This window comes from Scleropages formosus, chromosome 2 (assembly GCF_900964775.1).
Source record: "Scleropages formosus chromosome 2, fSclFor1.1, whole genome shotgun sequence".
Classification (NCBI taxonomy): Eukaryota; Metazoa; Chordata; class Actinopteri; order Osteoglossiformes; family Osteoglossidae; genus Scleropages; species Scleropages formosus.
The window spans coordinates 22,135,841-22,151,280 of record NC_041807.1 but is presented as its reverse complement, the minus strand read 5'-3'; the positions used below and the strand labels follow the sequence as shown (position 1 = coordinate 22,151,280).

At 42.2% G+C, this 15,440-nt stretch overlaps 1 protein-coding gene across 1 annotated transcript in view; it reads left to right on the top strand.

Annotated features, from left to right (window-relative positions):
* LOC108940292 (lysine-specific demethylase 4B-like) overlaps positions 1-15,440 on the top strand; it is a 78,842-nt gene that overhangs the window by 49,154 nt on the left and 14,248 nt on the right. Inside the window, exons 9-14 of the mRNA XM_018762332.2 lie at positions 571-767; positions 4,548-4,777; positions 5,205-5,515; positions 6,574-6,703; positions 8,650-8,825; positions 10,596-10,800. Of these exons, the coding sequence (XP_018617848.2) occupies positions 571-767; positions 4,548-4,777; positions 5,205-5,515; positions 6,574-6,703; positions 8,650-8,825; positions 10,596-10,800 (1,249 nt within the window). The remainder of the gene's footprint in view (positions 1-570; positions 768-4,547; positions 4,778-5,204; positions 5,516-6,573; positions 6,704-8,649; positions 8,826-10,595; positions 10,801-15,440) is intronic.

Here is a 15,440-nt window from a genome sequence, read left to right as displayed (position 1 = left end):
TGGTTCATAAATATACATGAATGAAATGATCAAAATGTCTCTGTCCATGGTGTAGCCTGTCTCACGCCCCATGTGTCTGGGATAGGCTTTGTGACCCTGCACCAGACAAGTTGTTATTGGTAACGAATGATGAAAATAACCTTAAAAGATGAGCTATAGAGAAATGTTGTAAAATAAAATATTTTCATGCATAAAATATCTTTTATTTTATTTTATGAAATGTCTATTTTCATTAATTACAGCTGACATAGTTTGCTTCTTTTTTTATTTTCTCGCACTGAGAATTTGCCTAATGGTGTGATTTCACAGAACAAATTAACAATGCAGTACTAGGAGTGAGCATCCTTCCATACGTTGCTGAAGGTTTTAACCTTCAATTTGATCTTTGTTTTTCCACATATTCTTTGATTCCATAAATTCCTACATTTGTGTTTTAATTTTTTCTTTTTTTCCCCTAAATGTTATTTCCCCTGTGCTTACATGTGGCAGAGGAATGGTTGCCACTGATCCCATGCTAACCTGTATCGTTGCACTGATACTCAGTGGTGTGTCTCTCGTGCTCCTCAACAGTGCACCTGCCGCAAGGACATGGTGAAGATCTCCATGGATGTGTTTGTGCGCCTCCTGCAGCCAGAACGCTATGAACTGTGGAAGCAGGGCAAGGACACAACGGTTCTGGATCACCTGAAGCCCACCACTCTGAACAGCCCTGAACTGGAGCTGTGGAGGAAAAACCGAGTCACATACAAGGAGAGGCTGTTGCGCAGGTTGGGGGCATCAAGCTACCGTAGTGCATCACTCCTGTTTCGCCTTATATGTGCAAAGGTTTTTGTGTATATGCATACTATACACTTAGCATACTGATAAATTTGTCTATTTCTTTTACGGTTAATAACATGTTAAAAATAGACAAAATAAAGTGCGCACCATTATTTTTTTTTTTTTGTTAGCATTTCAGCAGTATAGAGTGGTTTGTTGGAAAACCACATAAATGATTTTTCTAACTGGACTTTGTGAACAATTATATGTCATGTAATGTAGTGTCACATTTCCATAAATAGGAATTGAGCTGTAAGGTTCAGTATTAGGGAACAACTACTAGGACCAGTGCCAGGGGCCAGCAGGGAGCATAGTGGTCAGAGCTGCTGTTTTGTACTCTAAGGACTCAGGTTTGTATCTCACTGCCTGTAGTACAACTGAGCTCGGTAGCTACTCTGAATTACTCCAGTAAAATTGTCCAGCTGTATAAATGGGTGTCTGCTAAATAAATTTAATTTAAATTTAGTTTATTAAGAATTTTTCTGCTGTTTTTAATAATTCTATGGGATATAGGAGAAAGAAAAGGCACAACATGTTATCTAATGACGAGTGAATAAAAGCTGCTGAGTTTTTTGAGGTATTACCTTGCTTCGGTGCTGCATGTGTTAAAATAGTTTTTTTTTTACACTGGAATTTCAGAAAACAAGTGTGTATGTCTAAAAAAAAAAAAAAAAAAAAAAAAAAAAACCTGAACAAATGCAGACACAGCAAATATGAGATGCAGACTGAGCCATGCTAATTTTAACCAGTCTGCCTTTGAGAACAAGAGCTAATAAAATGGCCTATTTAGGATGAACGTCTAGGTTTTAGAAACCCAGTACGGTGCCGTCTTTGAAGATAAAACCAAGAACATGTCAGTTAAATTAAGTTGAATTTTATGCGGTGTTTAATTTATTAGTGGGAGAAGCTATAGGTACTAGACTAGAATTTATTAGTTACGTTGTAACTGTCAGAGAGACTTTTTGTCTCTTTGAGCATTTCAGTACCTGCAAGGGGGAAGGATTGTCAGGTTTCACTTTCTGTTGGACTGTCAAAGTCAGGCACTGGATTAATTTCATTCAGACTTTTTAACACGGGCAGTCCTCAGCTAAAACCATATTTGGCTTATGACCACCCTGACTTCCAGTGATGTTATTATATTAATTTTGAGTTCCGATAACATTGGTTGGCCACGCAGCCGCAAGGCACCATATTTTTATTGTTTGGGTCTTAGTCTGTGTTTGTGTGTCTAGCAAAAATTAGGGTTTCTTTATAAAACTTTTCATTTGTGATTCCCTTTAAGTTTATTTTCACTGATAATGGTTGGGAAGCTAAAATAAAAAATGGAAGATAACAGATTTAAAAATGTAAGTGAAAAATAATAGTACAGCTTAAAAATATTATACTCTGATATAGTTATTATTATTCTATATCAATATCAATGTATAATGTGTAAAATCACTGAAAAAAAATTACAAAACCCTGTTTTTCAACAGGGGTGCGGTGGCGCAGTGGGTTGGACCGCAGTCCTGCTCTCCGGTGGGTCTGGGGTTCAAGTCCCGCTTGGGGTGCCTTGCGGCGGACTGGCGTCCCGTCCTGGGTGTGTCCCCTTCCCCCTCTGGCCTTACGCCCTGTGTTGCCGGGTAGGCTCCGGTTCCCCGTGACCCCGTAAGGGACAAGTGGTTCTGAAAATGTGTGTGTGTGTGTTTTTCAACATTGCATTAATTCTTGTTAATTGTTGATATAAAGTATTCTTATGGTCCATATGGGATTTTCGACACTTGAGTGTTTTGCTTTGTGCTATTATGCATTTTACTATACGAGTAACAATAGGGGGCTGTCCCTCCAGTATTCAAGTAAGCATGTGTATAATCCTTATTACTACTGACAAAGTTTTTCGGTCCCACTGATACCTGACGAGTTGTTGCACTCTCCGTTTTCCCAAGGCCAACTGCAGAAGAGTCAGTTTCTGTATAGTTACATGTTTTCCATCCATGGTAGTTTCAGAATCAAACAAATTGAATTAGTGCATAAGCTTAGTACAGTTTTCCATGAGTTAATTTATATTTTCAGTTTTTTAAACCTCGGTATAGTTTTTGAGAAATGTACATTCCCGTGTTAGTTTTTAACTTTATTTTTATGTAGAACATTGATAATTTTTGTGGCTCGCAAAAATGGCACCTTGGTTTGATCCCTGGTTTATGAGTATGCAGGCTATATTCCTGCTTTTGTGGAGTTAATATGTTACTCTGATGTACTTTGCTTTGGGTAAGGACATCTATTGCGAAAACACTAAAGATAACATTTAGATATGTGCTGTTTTTAATCTTTCTTATGTAATCCAGGGAGAGCTGGTGTTTTGATCAATGAATTATATGTCTGCAGAGTTATTTCTTTTCTTTCCTCTCTTAATTGGCCATAACTTGCCGAGGCATAGAGTATTTCTTAAATGTATTGATATCCCTGTTATTTTCAGGTTGCCTCTATCCATCTCCATGTATGATAAGATAACTGTAATGGCCCGATACATGTCCTTCAGACATATTCAGCACACAGAACAGCATCAGTATGGTAGGGTAAGATACAGTATATCACTATGGAGAAAAGAGTCTGCCAAAAGCATAAATGTGAAGTGGAAATGTGAACAGTATAGTACTATTATTTGTAGGTATGTGTATCGGCATGTCTAAGTAATAGGGGCTCAGAGGTGGAAATAGCAGATTAAAAATAAATGGGTACAGCTGGTGACACATTAATAAATTACTTTAGTATATACATTGTGCTACTAGTGTAAATTTCAGTTATTTTATAGCTGGGTGCTGACAGTGGAATCTTAATGTTCATTCAGGAGTTGACAGTGGTTGATTTGGCAAACTGCTGGGTGGAAAAAGCTCTTCTTCTGCCTTGCTACAGTCCAGAGGTTTTACTTGGAGCTCTGATTGGTTAGCAGTGGGTATTTCCACTACATGCTTCTGTTCCTTTTTACTTAAAGAATTTGATGCTTCTGTGAACAGATTGCAAGTAGTCTCAGTAGTATTTTCTCTTAACAAACTCAGCATGTGACATCCTTTTCAGGAAGACATTGATAAGCGTTTTTTTCCTTTTCATAAAGCACCACATTAAAGGTATGTCATCTTAGCACATCTTTCAGTCCTTCATACTGTGTAGTTGCCCTCTGGATACTTATGTTCACACCCCCTGCTTTGTTCTGTGCCTTGTGCTGCCCAACCCCTGTCAGTGTCTGTCCTCACTGACAGTCCATGTGACATATACTAGAGATGGTCCTTGAGTTATGACATAGATGACTTCTGACCACCCATATTTGTTATTGTTTGGGTCTCTATTGGTGTTTGGTTGTCTAGCAGCGACAACAGTTTTGTTTACCAAACTTTTCGTTTGTGATTTCCTTGAAGTTCAAAATTTATTTAATGTCATTTAAAATGGTTATTAAGCAAAAAAGTGAGTATTCATCATTCCTTAATGAATACTGTACAATGTTAACTAAAGTATTCATAATTACTGTATTTATTTATCCTATATTAGTATTATTTTAGAGTGAATGATAGGTGAAATTCCAGGAAATAATGTGAGAATGCCCATTGTACAGTGTAGCATTTATGCATGCTAAGTATTCATAAAATACAGTATGAAGGGGTTTTCGACTAATAACAAATTTGACTTACAACAGAGTTGTTGGAACGGAACCCCATTGTAGCTGGACAACTGCCTGTACTTGTTGACTTTCACAGGGCCTTGCAGAAGAAGAAGCAGTTTCGCCGTCTGAAGCTGGAAGAGATCAAGGTGTTGGCTGATGAAGGCATCGAGCTAGACCTAGCTGACTACCAGCGGCAGGTGGAGCACTGGGATGCCCAGAGGCGGCAGAACAAGGAAGAAAGGATGGTCCGGCAGGCTCTGAAGACTTTGGAAGCCCTGGAACGAGAAGAGCAAAAAGTGGCATTGGCTGGTCCCAGCGAGGGGGGTAAGGATACCTCACAGGGATCATTTTAGTGGACTGAAGCAGCCCGGCCAACTCAGGTGGCACCTAGGTTTCCAGACTGCTATCACTGCCTTAACCTGACCAGATTATCAAAACATGTAGGCTTCTGCGGCCAGTGTCAACTGACGGGGGTTCTAAGTCTTCTGGATGAGACCGCGTCGTGTAGGGAACTGGTTCCAGTGTTTCGCTTCCCATGTTGGAAGCATCTTCAGGGAGCTTCCACATCTTGCAAAAGCTGGATGTGAACTGAAGTGTTCGACGAGGGTGGGCGTATTTATAGGTGTGGTCGAGGTCGGATGTTGTAGTGGGTGGTCCCGTTGGGTGGTGTCCCTGCTGTGTTTTTCACTTGCTTTTGCATCCATGATGGTATTGCTGCATCATGTTAAACACTCATATTTCTTATTGTTAGCATTAGAACGACAGCAGCAAGGGCTGGAAGATGAGAATAAGAAGAAAAAGAGGAAAAAGAAGAAGAAGAAGCTGGAAGAGAGTGGTGAAGATGCAGGCAAAACTCTGTTGGCTAAAGTGGGACAGGGCAGCCAGGAGGATTTCATCATCCCCACCATGTTTGTTAGCCCCAAGACCAAGAAGACTAGTTTGTCCTTCCAGGAAGCATTTGAACTGTTTGCCACCTCCATGGCAGGTGAAGGCCGCATGGACAAGGGGGCCAGTGATGGTGAGGCATCACCAGAGGCCAGAGCTGAGAAAAAACCTATGCTGGTAAGTCTGTGATACCTGGTTGACCAGGGAAAGTGTGTGTTGGGTGGGCAGTAGTTCTCTACAAGGGCTACAGACTCTGCAGATTATCCTTACACCCAGGTGCTGAAGGGCTCAGTTAAAGATACTTTTTAAAAAGAAAATAACATGGCCACCTGCAAGCAATAGAACTGGCTGCTTATTGAAAAGACACACAACCAGTAAATGTTTATACCTGCAAAATCCTGGATAATCCATATTTAATGTGGAACCAAGATTTACAGGCTGGACAGCCCTTTTAGAGCATGGTCTAGTCCTCTCCATGACATGCCCAGAATAAGGGTGATCACACCTGTATGGAAGGCACAAATCAGTACTGGTCAACCTCAGATCTTTGTACCTATTACCTTCACTATTCTAGGCTCTTCTACACCGAGCAAAATGGCAGTCTAGAACATGTGAAGCACTTGTTTTCTGATCGTTTATTTGAAGGCCTTAAGCCTTGTTGGCCTTACATTTCAGTATCCACTACTCACTAGATCGCAAAGGCGGCGTAGTTGTTAGAGCTGCCACCTTGCACTTTAAAGACCCACCTTCTGGTGTAGTACCCTTGATCATGGTACTTTTCCTGAATTGATACAGCAAAAATTAACTGCTGTATAAATGAGCAAATCGGTATAAGTACCTTACACTCTCAAGCTGCTTTGGAAAAGAATGTTTTGTAAATCAGAAGAGCTAAATATGTAAGTCAAATGACATGTGTTTTGCATTATCCAGCCTCTTTCACTGTGGTGCAGTACAGATCTGTATAACTGAGCTCTACTGAATCCCACAGCACAGGAACAGCTAGAATTTTCATTTGTAAAGTAAGTTCTTCATCATTTGAATTGATATTTTGACATCATCAGTTTGTAAACGGAGGCTCTTCAGATCATTTACTCACTGTGCTGTCATATAATTTCAATGATTTTCTAGAAGGGAATCAGAAGTGTTATTAACACTTGAATAGTTTGCATTTCTGCTGACTTATCCGGACCTCTTCATGTGACTAGTCCTTCTATGCTTGCTTGTTTTGCCTCCAGTCAAACACCTCTTCCTATACCAAGTTGAAAATGGGTGTGGAGGTGAAGAAGAGCCGCAGGCACCCGTTCGGCAAGCCGCCCATGCGCTCCCCACTGTCAATCGTCAAACAGGAGGCCTCCAGTGATGAAGGTAGAACCCCATGTAACCCTGCAGGGCTGCTGGTGGGGCGGGCCAGCCTAACCAAAGGATTGCCATTTTACATCCCAGATATCTATGCCCTCCAGCAAGATGTTATTGATAAATATATTGATTTATAAATGGGGGTACACTGTAAAAAGTTGCTTTGGCTAAAAGCATCCGCTTAATAGCTACAGTAAATAACCAGTGCAGCAGCTCTGCTGATGCGACTGGTGTTTGTACCATAACTCTGTGTTGTGATGTGTTAAATGCAGTTGGTTTCTGCCAGAGAACGGCCATGAATAGTAAGGGCTGCCTTAACTTTTTTTAAAAGAGTGGAGAGGGTGTAAAAGAAGTAAATATCCAGTAAACAAGCTGTGGATGATCCTATGGATTCTACATGTACCAGTTTTTAGCTCATCAGTGAAGTGCTGGTCCATCCTCCACCTCCATGTAGTCCTTCTGCTGTGAGTTCATGTACAGTTACTGTCTGTGCTTCAAGGTAAATAACATAGAACTCAGTGTTTTTTTTACATTCTTGTAATTATACTTTTATTTCTTATTATTGTGCTTGAATTACACAGTGAATTTCTTGTGATGTGTGAGGTAAAAGAAGGTGCCGAAGAACCACAGCTAGGCACAAATATCTGGTCTGGTTCTTCGTTGAGATTTCTTATTTTCACTGTATAGTAAATACTCCAGCTAAGGGACTCAAAATGCACAGCCACCTGCACAAAGAATCCCAGCTCAGCAGAAAGATAGGATATCTGCCTTCTTGCTAAAGGGTGAGACAGACAGACAGACAGACAGAGTCCTCTGTTCCACTTTCTTCCCTTTGGAAACACCCTGGTGTCGCCTCTAACCCTGTGGAGTTGTCTGGGTTGCTGACTTTTACATTTACCTGTACTCGTCTAGCGGATGCTTTTCTCGGACGTGACGTACAATTAAACAAGTGCATTTCACAGCAGGTGAGATTTAGATGCAGACGCTTCTCTTGTAGCAGAAGCAGTTTGTCCAATACCAATGTTTTTGTTGGCTCACAATACACAAGTATAGAATTGATGAAGAGACCCTGGCTCGCTGTGTGTCACATTTGACTTACAAACTTTTCGAGTAACAAACCAACTCACGGCTCATTTAAGTGTGTAAGTAGGGGACCAACTGTACCCTGTTTTTTTGTGTGTGTGTGTGTGTGTGTGTGTGTGTGTGTGTGTGCGCGCGCGCGCGCGTGCACTTTTTTGACAGTTTCAGCCTTTTTTTTATTAGCTGAGGGAATGATCTTCTCTCTGAAACCTGGCAGATGTGGAGCTCAGTTGTATGCTGGTGGCTCCAGTGATAACAGCTCATTCATTCACTCACTTATTTATTCATAGTCCCTGTGCTCTGCAGCTGATCATAAACCTGCCCATCACGGTGGAACAGAGCTGCACATTACAAACGTTATGTAGCAGCCGTGATACATTCTATTATTTCTTTTTTCCGTGTCTGCATTTTTATTTATATGTGTGGGATTCCCTCATAGAATATAGTCTCAGATGTTTTTTTTTTTTTTTTAAAAAAAAAAAAAACGAGTCCTCTCTAATCCTGCACTTTTCTGTAGAAAGTTTTATCAGATATGTAAGGAGCAGTCTCTCGTGTTTGTCGGCCTTGTTTCTTTCCCCTCTATCACTAATCCTCTAGATTTTTTTGCAGACGATTTACTCCCCCCGATGCTTATTGATCAGGAGATCATGACTCCCAGTTACCTGCTTTCAATGTCACTTTCAGCTTTGTAGCAGCAAAGATTGTCAGGAGGGTGTTTGTTGGGGAAAAAAGAGTAGTAGAGTATGTCCTCCACACAAAAAAGCCCTACACACCTCCCTCTGGTGTTTCAGTTGTCCATTTAGCACTAGCAGTGCTTTGTGTGACCATTACTAACCTCACCTATCTGTGTTGTGTCTGCTGTGCTGTCCCCACAGAGCTTTACTCCTCCATGGCTGTAGATGACGACACAGAACCGGACACAAAGAAGGTGCAGTGGCTTTTGGGACAGGAACGCTTGCCCAACTTTGTGGCTGAGCGGCGGTTCAACGCATCCATGGCGACTATGCATCCGTATTGCGCCATCTGTATGCTTTTCTCTCCTTACAAACAGGTAAGGTAAAGGAAGACACAATAGTTTTCACTGGCCGTTATTATTATCTCATATGATGTTTTAAAAAGTCTGAGTAATGCCCATAAACTAGCTGTTTGACGTTTTAGTGTTATCTAACTAATGTCTAGTGCTGCTTGACAGTATCTGACTACCATTCTCATCTGATATAATAAGTGTGTAATGACCAATTCCGTTTGGTACTTTAGAGGAAATCGTGTGTAGTAGAAATGGTGGCACAGCGAGTAGCGCTGCTGTCTCACAGCGCCTGGGTGGTGTGAAAGGACGTGGGTTCCATCCCCGCTCAGTCTGTGTGGAGTTTGCATGTTCATCCCGTGTCTGCGTGGGTTTCCTTTAGGTGCTCCGGTTTCCTCCCACAGTCCAAAGACATGCTGGTCAGGTTCCCCCATAGTGTTTGAGTGACGGAAAGACTGTGTGTGTTCCACTGATGTATGAATGAGTGACCCTTTGTAAAGCAGTGTATCTACTAGTGTAGTAGTGCATCTAGCATTGTAAGTCACCTTGGTGAATAAGGAGTGTGGGCTGATAACACTACATAGAGTTCATTGGAAGTCGCTTTGGAGAAAAGCATCTGCTAAATAAATAAATGTAAACACAGAAGTAGTGCAGGTGCAAGAATAAGTGAACCCCAAGTTGCATTGGTTACACCAAGTAGGTAAGTAGAATCAGGTGTGTAAATCATCATCATTGATCATTTGATTTATCATTTTAATTTTATAAGACTATTTTAATATTTAATACAAGAAAAAATACCATCCCTATAGGGTTCACATACTTTGAAGCTGCACTGTACCTTTACGTTTTTCTGTTTCAGTTCCTGTTCCTGTTTCCTTATATTCCTGTTTCAGTTTTATGTACTTAATGTTTTCATCTGTGTTTTATCTGAACAATGTATCTGGGTAAAATATGTAGTATGACAACAAAAGTCAGGTAGAGTGATGCATGTAATTTATTTTATCTTTTAGAGGGACTGTAGCTACAGTAGTCATAGAGAAGTGACACAAAACATTAGAGACCTTATGTTTACAACGGCTGGGTCGAGAAAGCACATTTCACAATGTGAACACTACCGGTTTGTGATTTTGATAGTCACCCTGGTCTCTGGATTTCAGTGTGGGGTTCAGATCAAGTTCAGTGTGGAGTTCGCTTGTCCTTCCCTTTTGTGTAGGTTTCCTCTACAAGCTCTGGTTCCCCCCATAGCAGTCCAAAGACATGGGTTTGTTGAATTGGTGACTCTAAATTGTTCATGGGTGACTCTAAATTGTTCATGGTATGTTTAAGTGTGAGTGAATGAGTGTGTGTAATATGTGCCTTGCAATGGACTTGTATCCTATCCAAGGTGTACCCTGGCTCATGTCATATACGTTTGGGATAGGCCCTGGACCATTGTGACCATGCATTGCAAGTGAATATTGATAATAGGAGGGAAAGTAAAGTACTTCCTCAGTATTGCTGGTATATTGTACCAGGTTACACAGATATTCTTTTCAGTCCTGGAGCTGAAATGGCTCAAATACAGTAAGCTATAATGAGTGTGGAGGTATTTAGTCAGGCTTTGTCTCACGGCGTTCAGCAGATTTTCCCTTTGGACAAAGGTTATGGGCTTAGTTTAGCTGGAATGAGTTTAAGTGAACTGACAGCAACCCTGTCCTGGCAGTGTGCCTAGGAAGCCTTTTACTGTATTGCTTAAGCCCACAGCGGTGATCTAAGATATGCCCACACTTCTCTATCATTGTTCTTCTACTCTGCCAGCCCCAGGAGGATCCCGCTCACCCCAAGGACTGCCCAAGTAGCACAGTGCTCCAGCCCGGCAGCCGCACCCGCCCACTTGTCCCGGAGATGTGCTTCAGCTCAGGGGCTGACAACATGGAGCCCCTCCCTTCCAATTCGCATGTGGCTGAGGACGGCACCAGCGTTCTGCTTTCCTGCTCCACCTGCAGCCTGCAGGTCCATGCCAGTAAGTGCCGAGCCTATCTGCCGACCCAGATAGTGCATCTGCACTTTGTGTCAGTCTATGCCAGAGATACTAGTGCTTTGTTATCTTTATCATATGCATATAAAGGTACATTTCCTGCTGACTGGAATGTGAGCAAATTGTTTACATCTCAGAATACCGGGAGCTATTACTTTACCTCAAGGGTAACTTTAACTACAGGTGGTCTTCCCTCCCTGGATCCCAACTCGGTTCAAAACAACAGAACAGTTTCCCTCCTCTTCTTCCTATTTAAAACTCTAGAGCGGGCGGCCTGTGATTAACTATCTGAATTCCTTACCTGGAACCATCTCCTCGATGGTTATCAGTCTGGTTTCAAAGTTGGTCACTTCACGGAAACGGCGCTTCTGGCGGTGTCTGATGCTCTCCGATCGGCTAGAGCCGCCTCGCTCTCCTTGGTCCTCATCCTCCTAGATCTGTCTGCAGTATTCGACACTGTCATCCACCGGATTCTACTTTCTTAGTCAGCTTGGGATCAAAGGAACAGCACTCAGATGGTTTGAGTCCTACCTATCTGACAGATCTATGAGGTGGTATGGTGGAGCTCACATTCTTCTCCTCTGCCTCTCTCAACCGGTGTCCCACAGGGCTCAGTACTGGGTCCTCTGCTCTTCTCGAGCTACACCTCCTCCCTCAGTCCGGTCATAGCCTCCCATGGATTAAAATACCACTGCTATGCTGGTGATGCGCAGCTCTTCCTCTCCTTTCCACCTGGAGCGTCAGACATTTCTGCACGCATTGCTGCCTGCCTGTCAGACATCCCTGCTTAAGTGTCTGATCACCACCTCCAACTCAACCTCTCCACAACAGAGATTCCTCACCTCCCAGCTGGCCTGTCCTCCTGTCGCGATCTGTCCATCAAACTGGACAACTTACTCATTTTGCTTACCTCCTCAGCTAAGAGTCTGGGAGTGACGATTGATTCAAGTCTATCTTTCTCTCAGTACATTGAAGCCACAACCCAGACCTGCAGATACATCCTGCATAATAGCCAAAGGATCCGTCCTTACCTCACAACTGAGTCTGCCTAACTATTTGTCCAGCCCATGGTGACATCCCTTCTGGACTACTGCAACGCTCTCTTTTTTGGCCTTTCTACTACTGTCATCAAACCTCTGCAGCTGATACAGAATGCTGCTGCATGAGTTGTGATTGACTTGCCAAAGCGTTGCCATGTATCTCCCCTACTCATTTCTCTGCACTGGCTTCCTTTAAATTCAAGACCCTGGTTATTGCCTACAAATAAATCAGTAGAACAGTCTTGATCAACCGCTACACTCCAACCAGACTACTTCGCTCGTCTGCTTCAGCTCGCTTGGTGGTCTCGTGCACAAAAGGTAAAGCGTGGAAGTTCTCAGTTCTGGCTCCGTTGTGGTGGAATGACCTCCCCCAGTCACTCAGAACTGCAGAAACTCTGTGTAAGAGACGATGCAGGAGACAGGAGATGCAGTCACCCGTTGCTGTGGGCTTTTATTTGCCCTTAGACAGGGGAGAAGGAAGGGACCAAGGGAACAGGTAGGGAGAGGTTTCGTGCTGGTCAGGGGGCCTGGGAGAGTTGGGTCGTTCAGGACGCGGGCGTCGTCTCAGGGTTCGGGTTCACCTCTGTCTCGTTCTTCTCCTCGGTCTCTTCCCTCTACTGCTGGGCACCGGGGAAGAAATAGGGAGTGAAATCAGCCCGAGCTGTGGCTGCTTTGCCCCTGTCTCTGCCCCCTCCCCGGGTGGCCTCGGTGTGCTAAACTCTCTCTACATTCATGAAGGATCTGAAAACTCACCTTTTCTGGACTCACTTCGCCCAGGATCTCTCAAGCTCATGTATGGTATAAATGTTTATGCACCTTGACTTTATGATCATACCCAGATAAGAATTTACATAGCTGCTACTCCTGTATTGTATGTAAATGTTTGTGTACTTTTTAATTAAAAAGAAACACAAAAAATTTGTAGGAAGGTGATGAGGATTAGTCTATCCTGAATTTTGTGTACCTACTAGTGCTATGAACATTGGTGCATAAAGTGGAAAGAAACAAACTAGGTTTACTTAAGAATCACACGTCTGCAACTATGTCTCTTTCTCCTAATGTAATGTACAAATTGTATTTTCGCTGAGATGTACGTCGCTTTGAAGAAAAGCGTCTGCTACATGAATAAATGTAAATGTCTTCCACTTACAACTCGGTATGTCTTTCACTTGCTAATCATTTTAAACAAAAAGTAACTTGAAGGCAATCACAGACAAAAAGCTTTGCAAACAAAATGCAGTCTCTGCTGGATGGCATGGCCAGGCAGTGTTATCGAACAGTAGACGGAGCGGTCGTTAACATTGTGACCAAACGTTGGAATTCAAACATAACATAATGAAGTTAATGGGATTGCTGATGTAAATTCAGACAGTTGTAAGTTGCACATGTTGAATGTTGGGACACAGCAGAAACTCCAGACACAGCTGCTGTCGCTGGTGTGTCCAGTTATTCCCCAATTTAAATTCCATCCAGAAATGTACGTTCCTTGCCATAACGTCTTCTCCACCTGATCAGCAGTACATAAGCTCTTAGCCAATTTGCTATCGTTCAGCCTGAGCTCCAGGCGGTGCTGTGCTGCCCATGGAAGCCTCCCAGACTCCTCTAAACAGAAGATGCTATTTGGATTTTTCCCTCTTCATTGCTGGTTTAAGCTGCATAGCCAATTAGCCGCATGGATGTAGAGAGTAGCAGAGTGATTGCGGTGGAGCGGCACCTCTCGGACCACTTTATTCCTCATCCTGAAGGGTGCTGGCTTCTACCCCGTAGTGCAACCATTACACGTAAAGTCTCCCCAAGTTTGGTAAACAAACATTCTGCAGCAGTTTATATTTTGTTGTAGAGACATCCTGCGATTTGCAAACTCTGTTTAATGATTCTGTACCGGCAGTAACAAACCTCATAAATTCATGGCTGGCCCTGCTGGTCTTTCATATTACATTACGAATGGTTGCGCTACTAATTTTACTTTTTCCTTGTAATTTTTTTTTGAGACACATTTCCCAGTTTAACCTTCTTCTGTTTTCTAAAAGCCTCTGCCTTTATTTATACACCTAGCAGATAGATAGCACTAACACTTCCTGAACAGAATAGGTGTTTGGGGGCCGTTAGCTTCCACATGTTTACAGTTGATGTCTGGTGTTCATGAGTTTTGGTCAGTAATATTTACATTTACATTTATTCATTTTCCAGATGCCTTTCTCCAAAGTGATGTACATCTCAGAAAAATACAATTTCTGCATTACACTAGGAGAAAGAGACATAGTTGCAGACGTGATTCTTAAGTAAACCTAGTTTGTTTCTTTCCACTTTATGCACCGATGTTCATCTCACGAGTAGGTGCATAAAACGGAGGGCAGATGAATCCTGATCACCTCCCTACAATTTTTTTTTAAAGGCACACAAACATTTACATAGAATGCAGGAGTAGTGGCTGTGTAAAGGCTTGATGATTATGAAGTTACGGTGCATGAATATTTACACCATACTTGAGCTTGAGAGATCCTGGGCGAAGTAAATCTGGAAAAGGTGAGTTTTCAGACCTTTCTTAAATGTAGATGGAGTTTCCATAGTTCTGAGTGAGGGGGGAAGTCATTCCACCACACTGAAGCCAGAACTGAGAACCTCTACGCCTTACTTTTTGTGCGCGGAACCACCAAGCATGCAGAAGTAAACGAGAGAAGGGGCCTGGTTGGGGTGTAGCAGTTGATCAAGTCTTGAAAATGATGAACATTGAACATGTTCATGGGTTGAATGTGCAATGGCATTGAATAGGACTTTGTAGAGACATATTACTTTCACTCATTTTAAATTAGCTTTAATTTTTAAAATACTTTAAATTTTGAAGTTGCTTGATTTTAATACAAATATTGATTAATACAAATAAAATTTTCATCTTTGGGAAGTTCTGCATAGATTGCATGTTGTCTAAAGTGTAATATACGTGTGTGTTTGGGGTTGACATTGCAAACAGCAAACTTACAAAGGAAAAACCTTGTACCTTTCAGAACTTTGTAAAGACAGGGAGACATGCTCTGTGGTGCCAGTCTTCTTTCCTTCACTTTGGTCTGCCAATTAACAGCGTGTTTGTAGAACCAAGACGAGCATTTCTACACAGGCATGCCAGTGCAATGTTTTATTCCCTGCAGAGCTTGCAGGGCTCAAATTTTCCTTGATGCTGTGATGCCTGATGGATGTCTGGAAGAGCTGTTGTTTTTCCACTGAAGTGAACACTCAACAAAACTTCCCTCTCATTTACCAAACTTGTGTGTTGTTTATTTCCTGCTTTTCTTTCTTGTCCGCATCTATCAAAGTGCAGAACAAAGCGTTATGTCATGAAGCTTGTTAATGTCAAACCTTTATTTTGTTGTGTGCATCTGTGTGTGTGTGGGTGTGGTCACACTAGTGTTTGCTTGCAGCCTTTCCTAGTTTTTCCAGCAAGCCAAACTCTGGTTATTGGATTTGCCAGTCAGTCAACTAGCCAGTCAATATTTATTTATACAGATGGTGTGTACATGAGAAGTGCATGAGGTGTAGTGTCGCACTGCTAAAATGTATGCCAAAAGGGCTACATGAACCCCTCTTTCA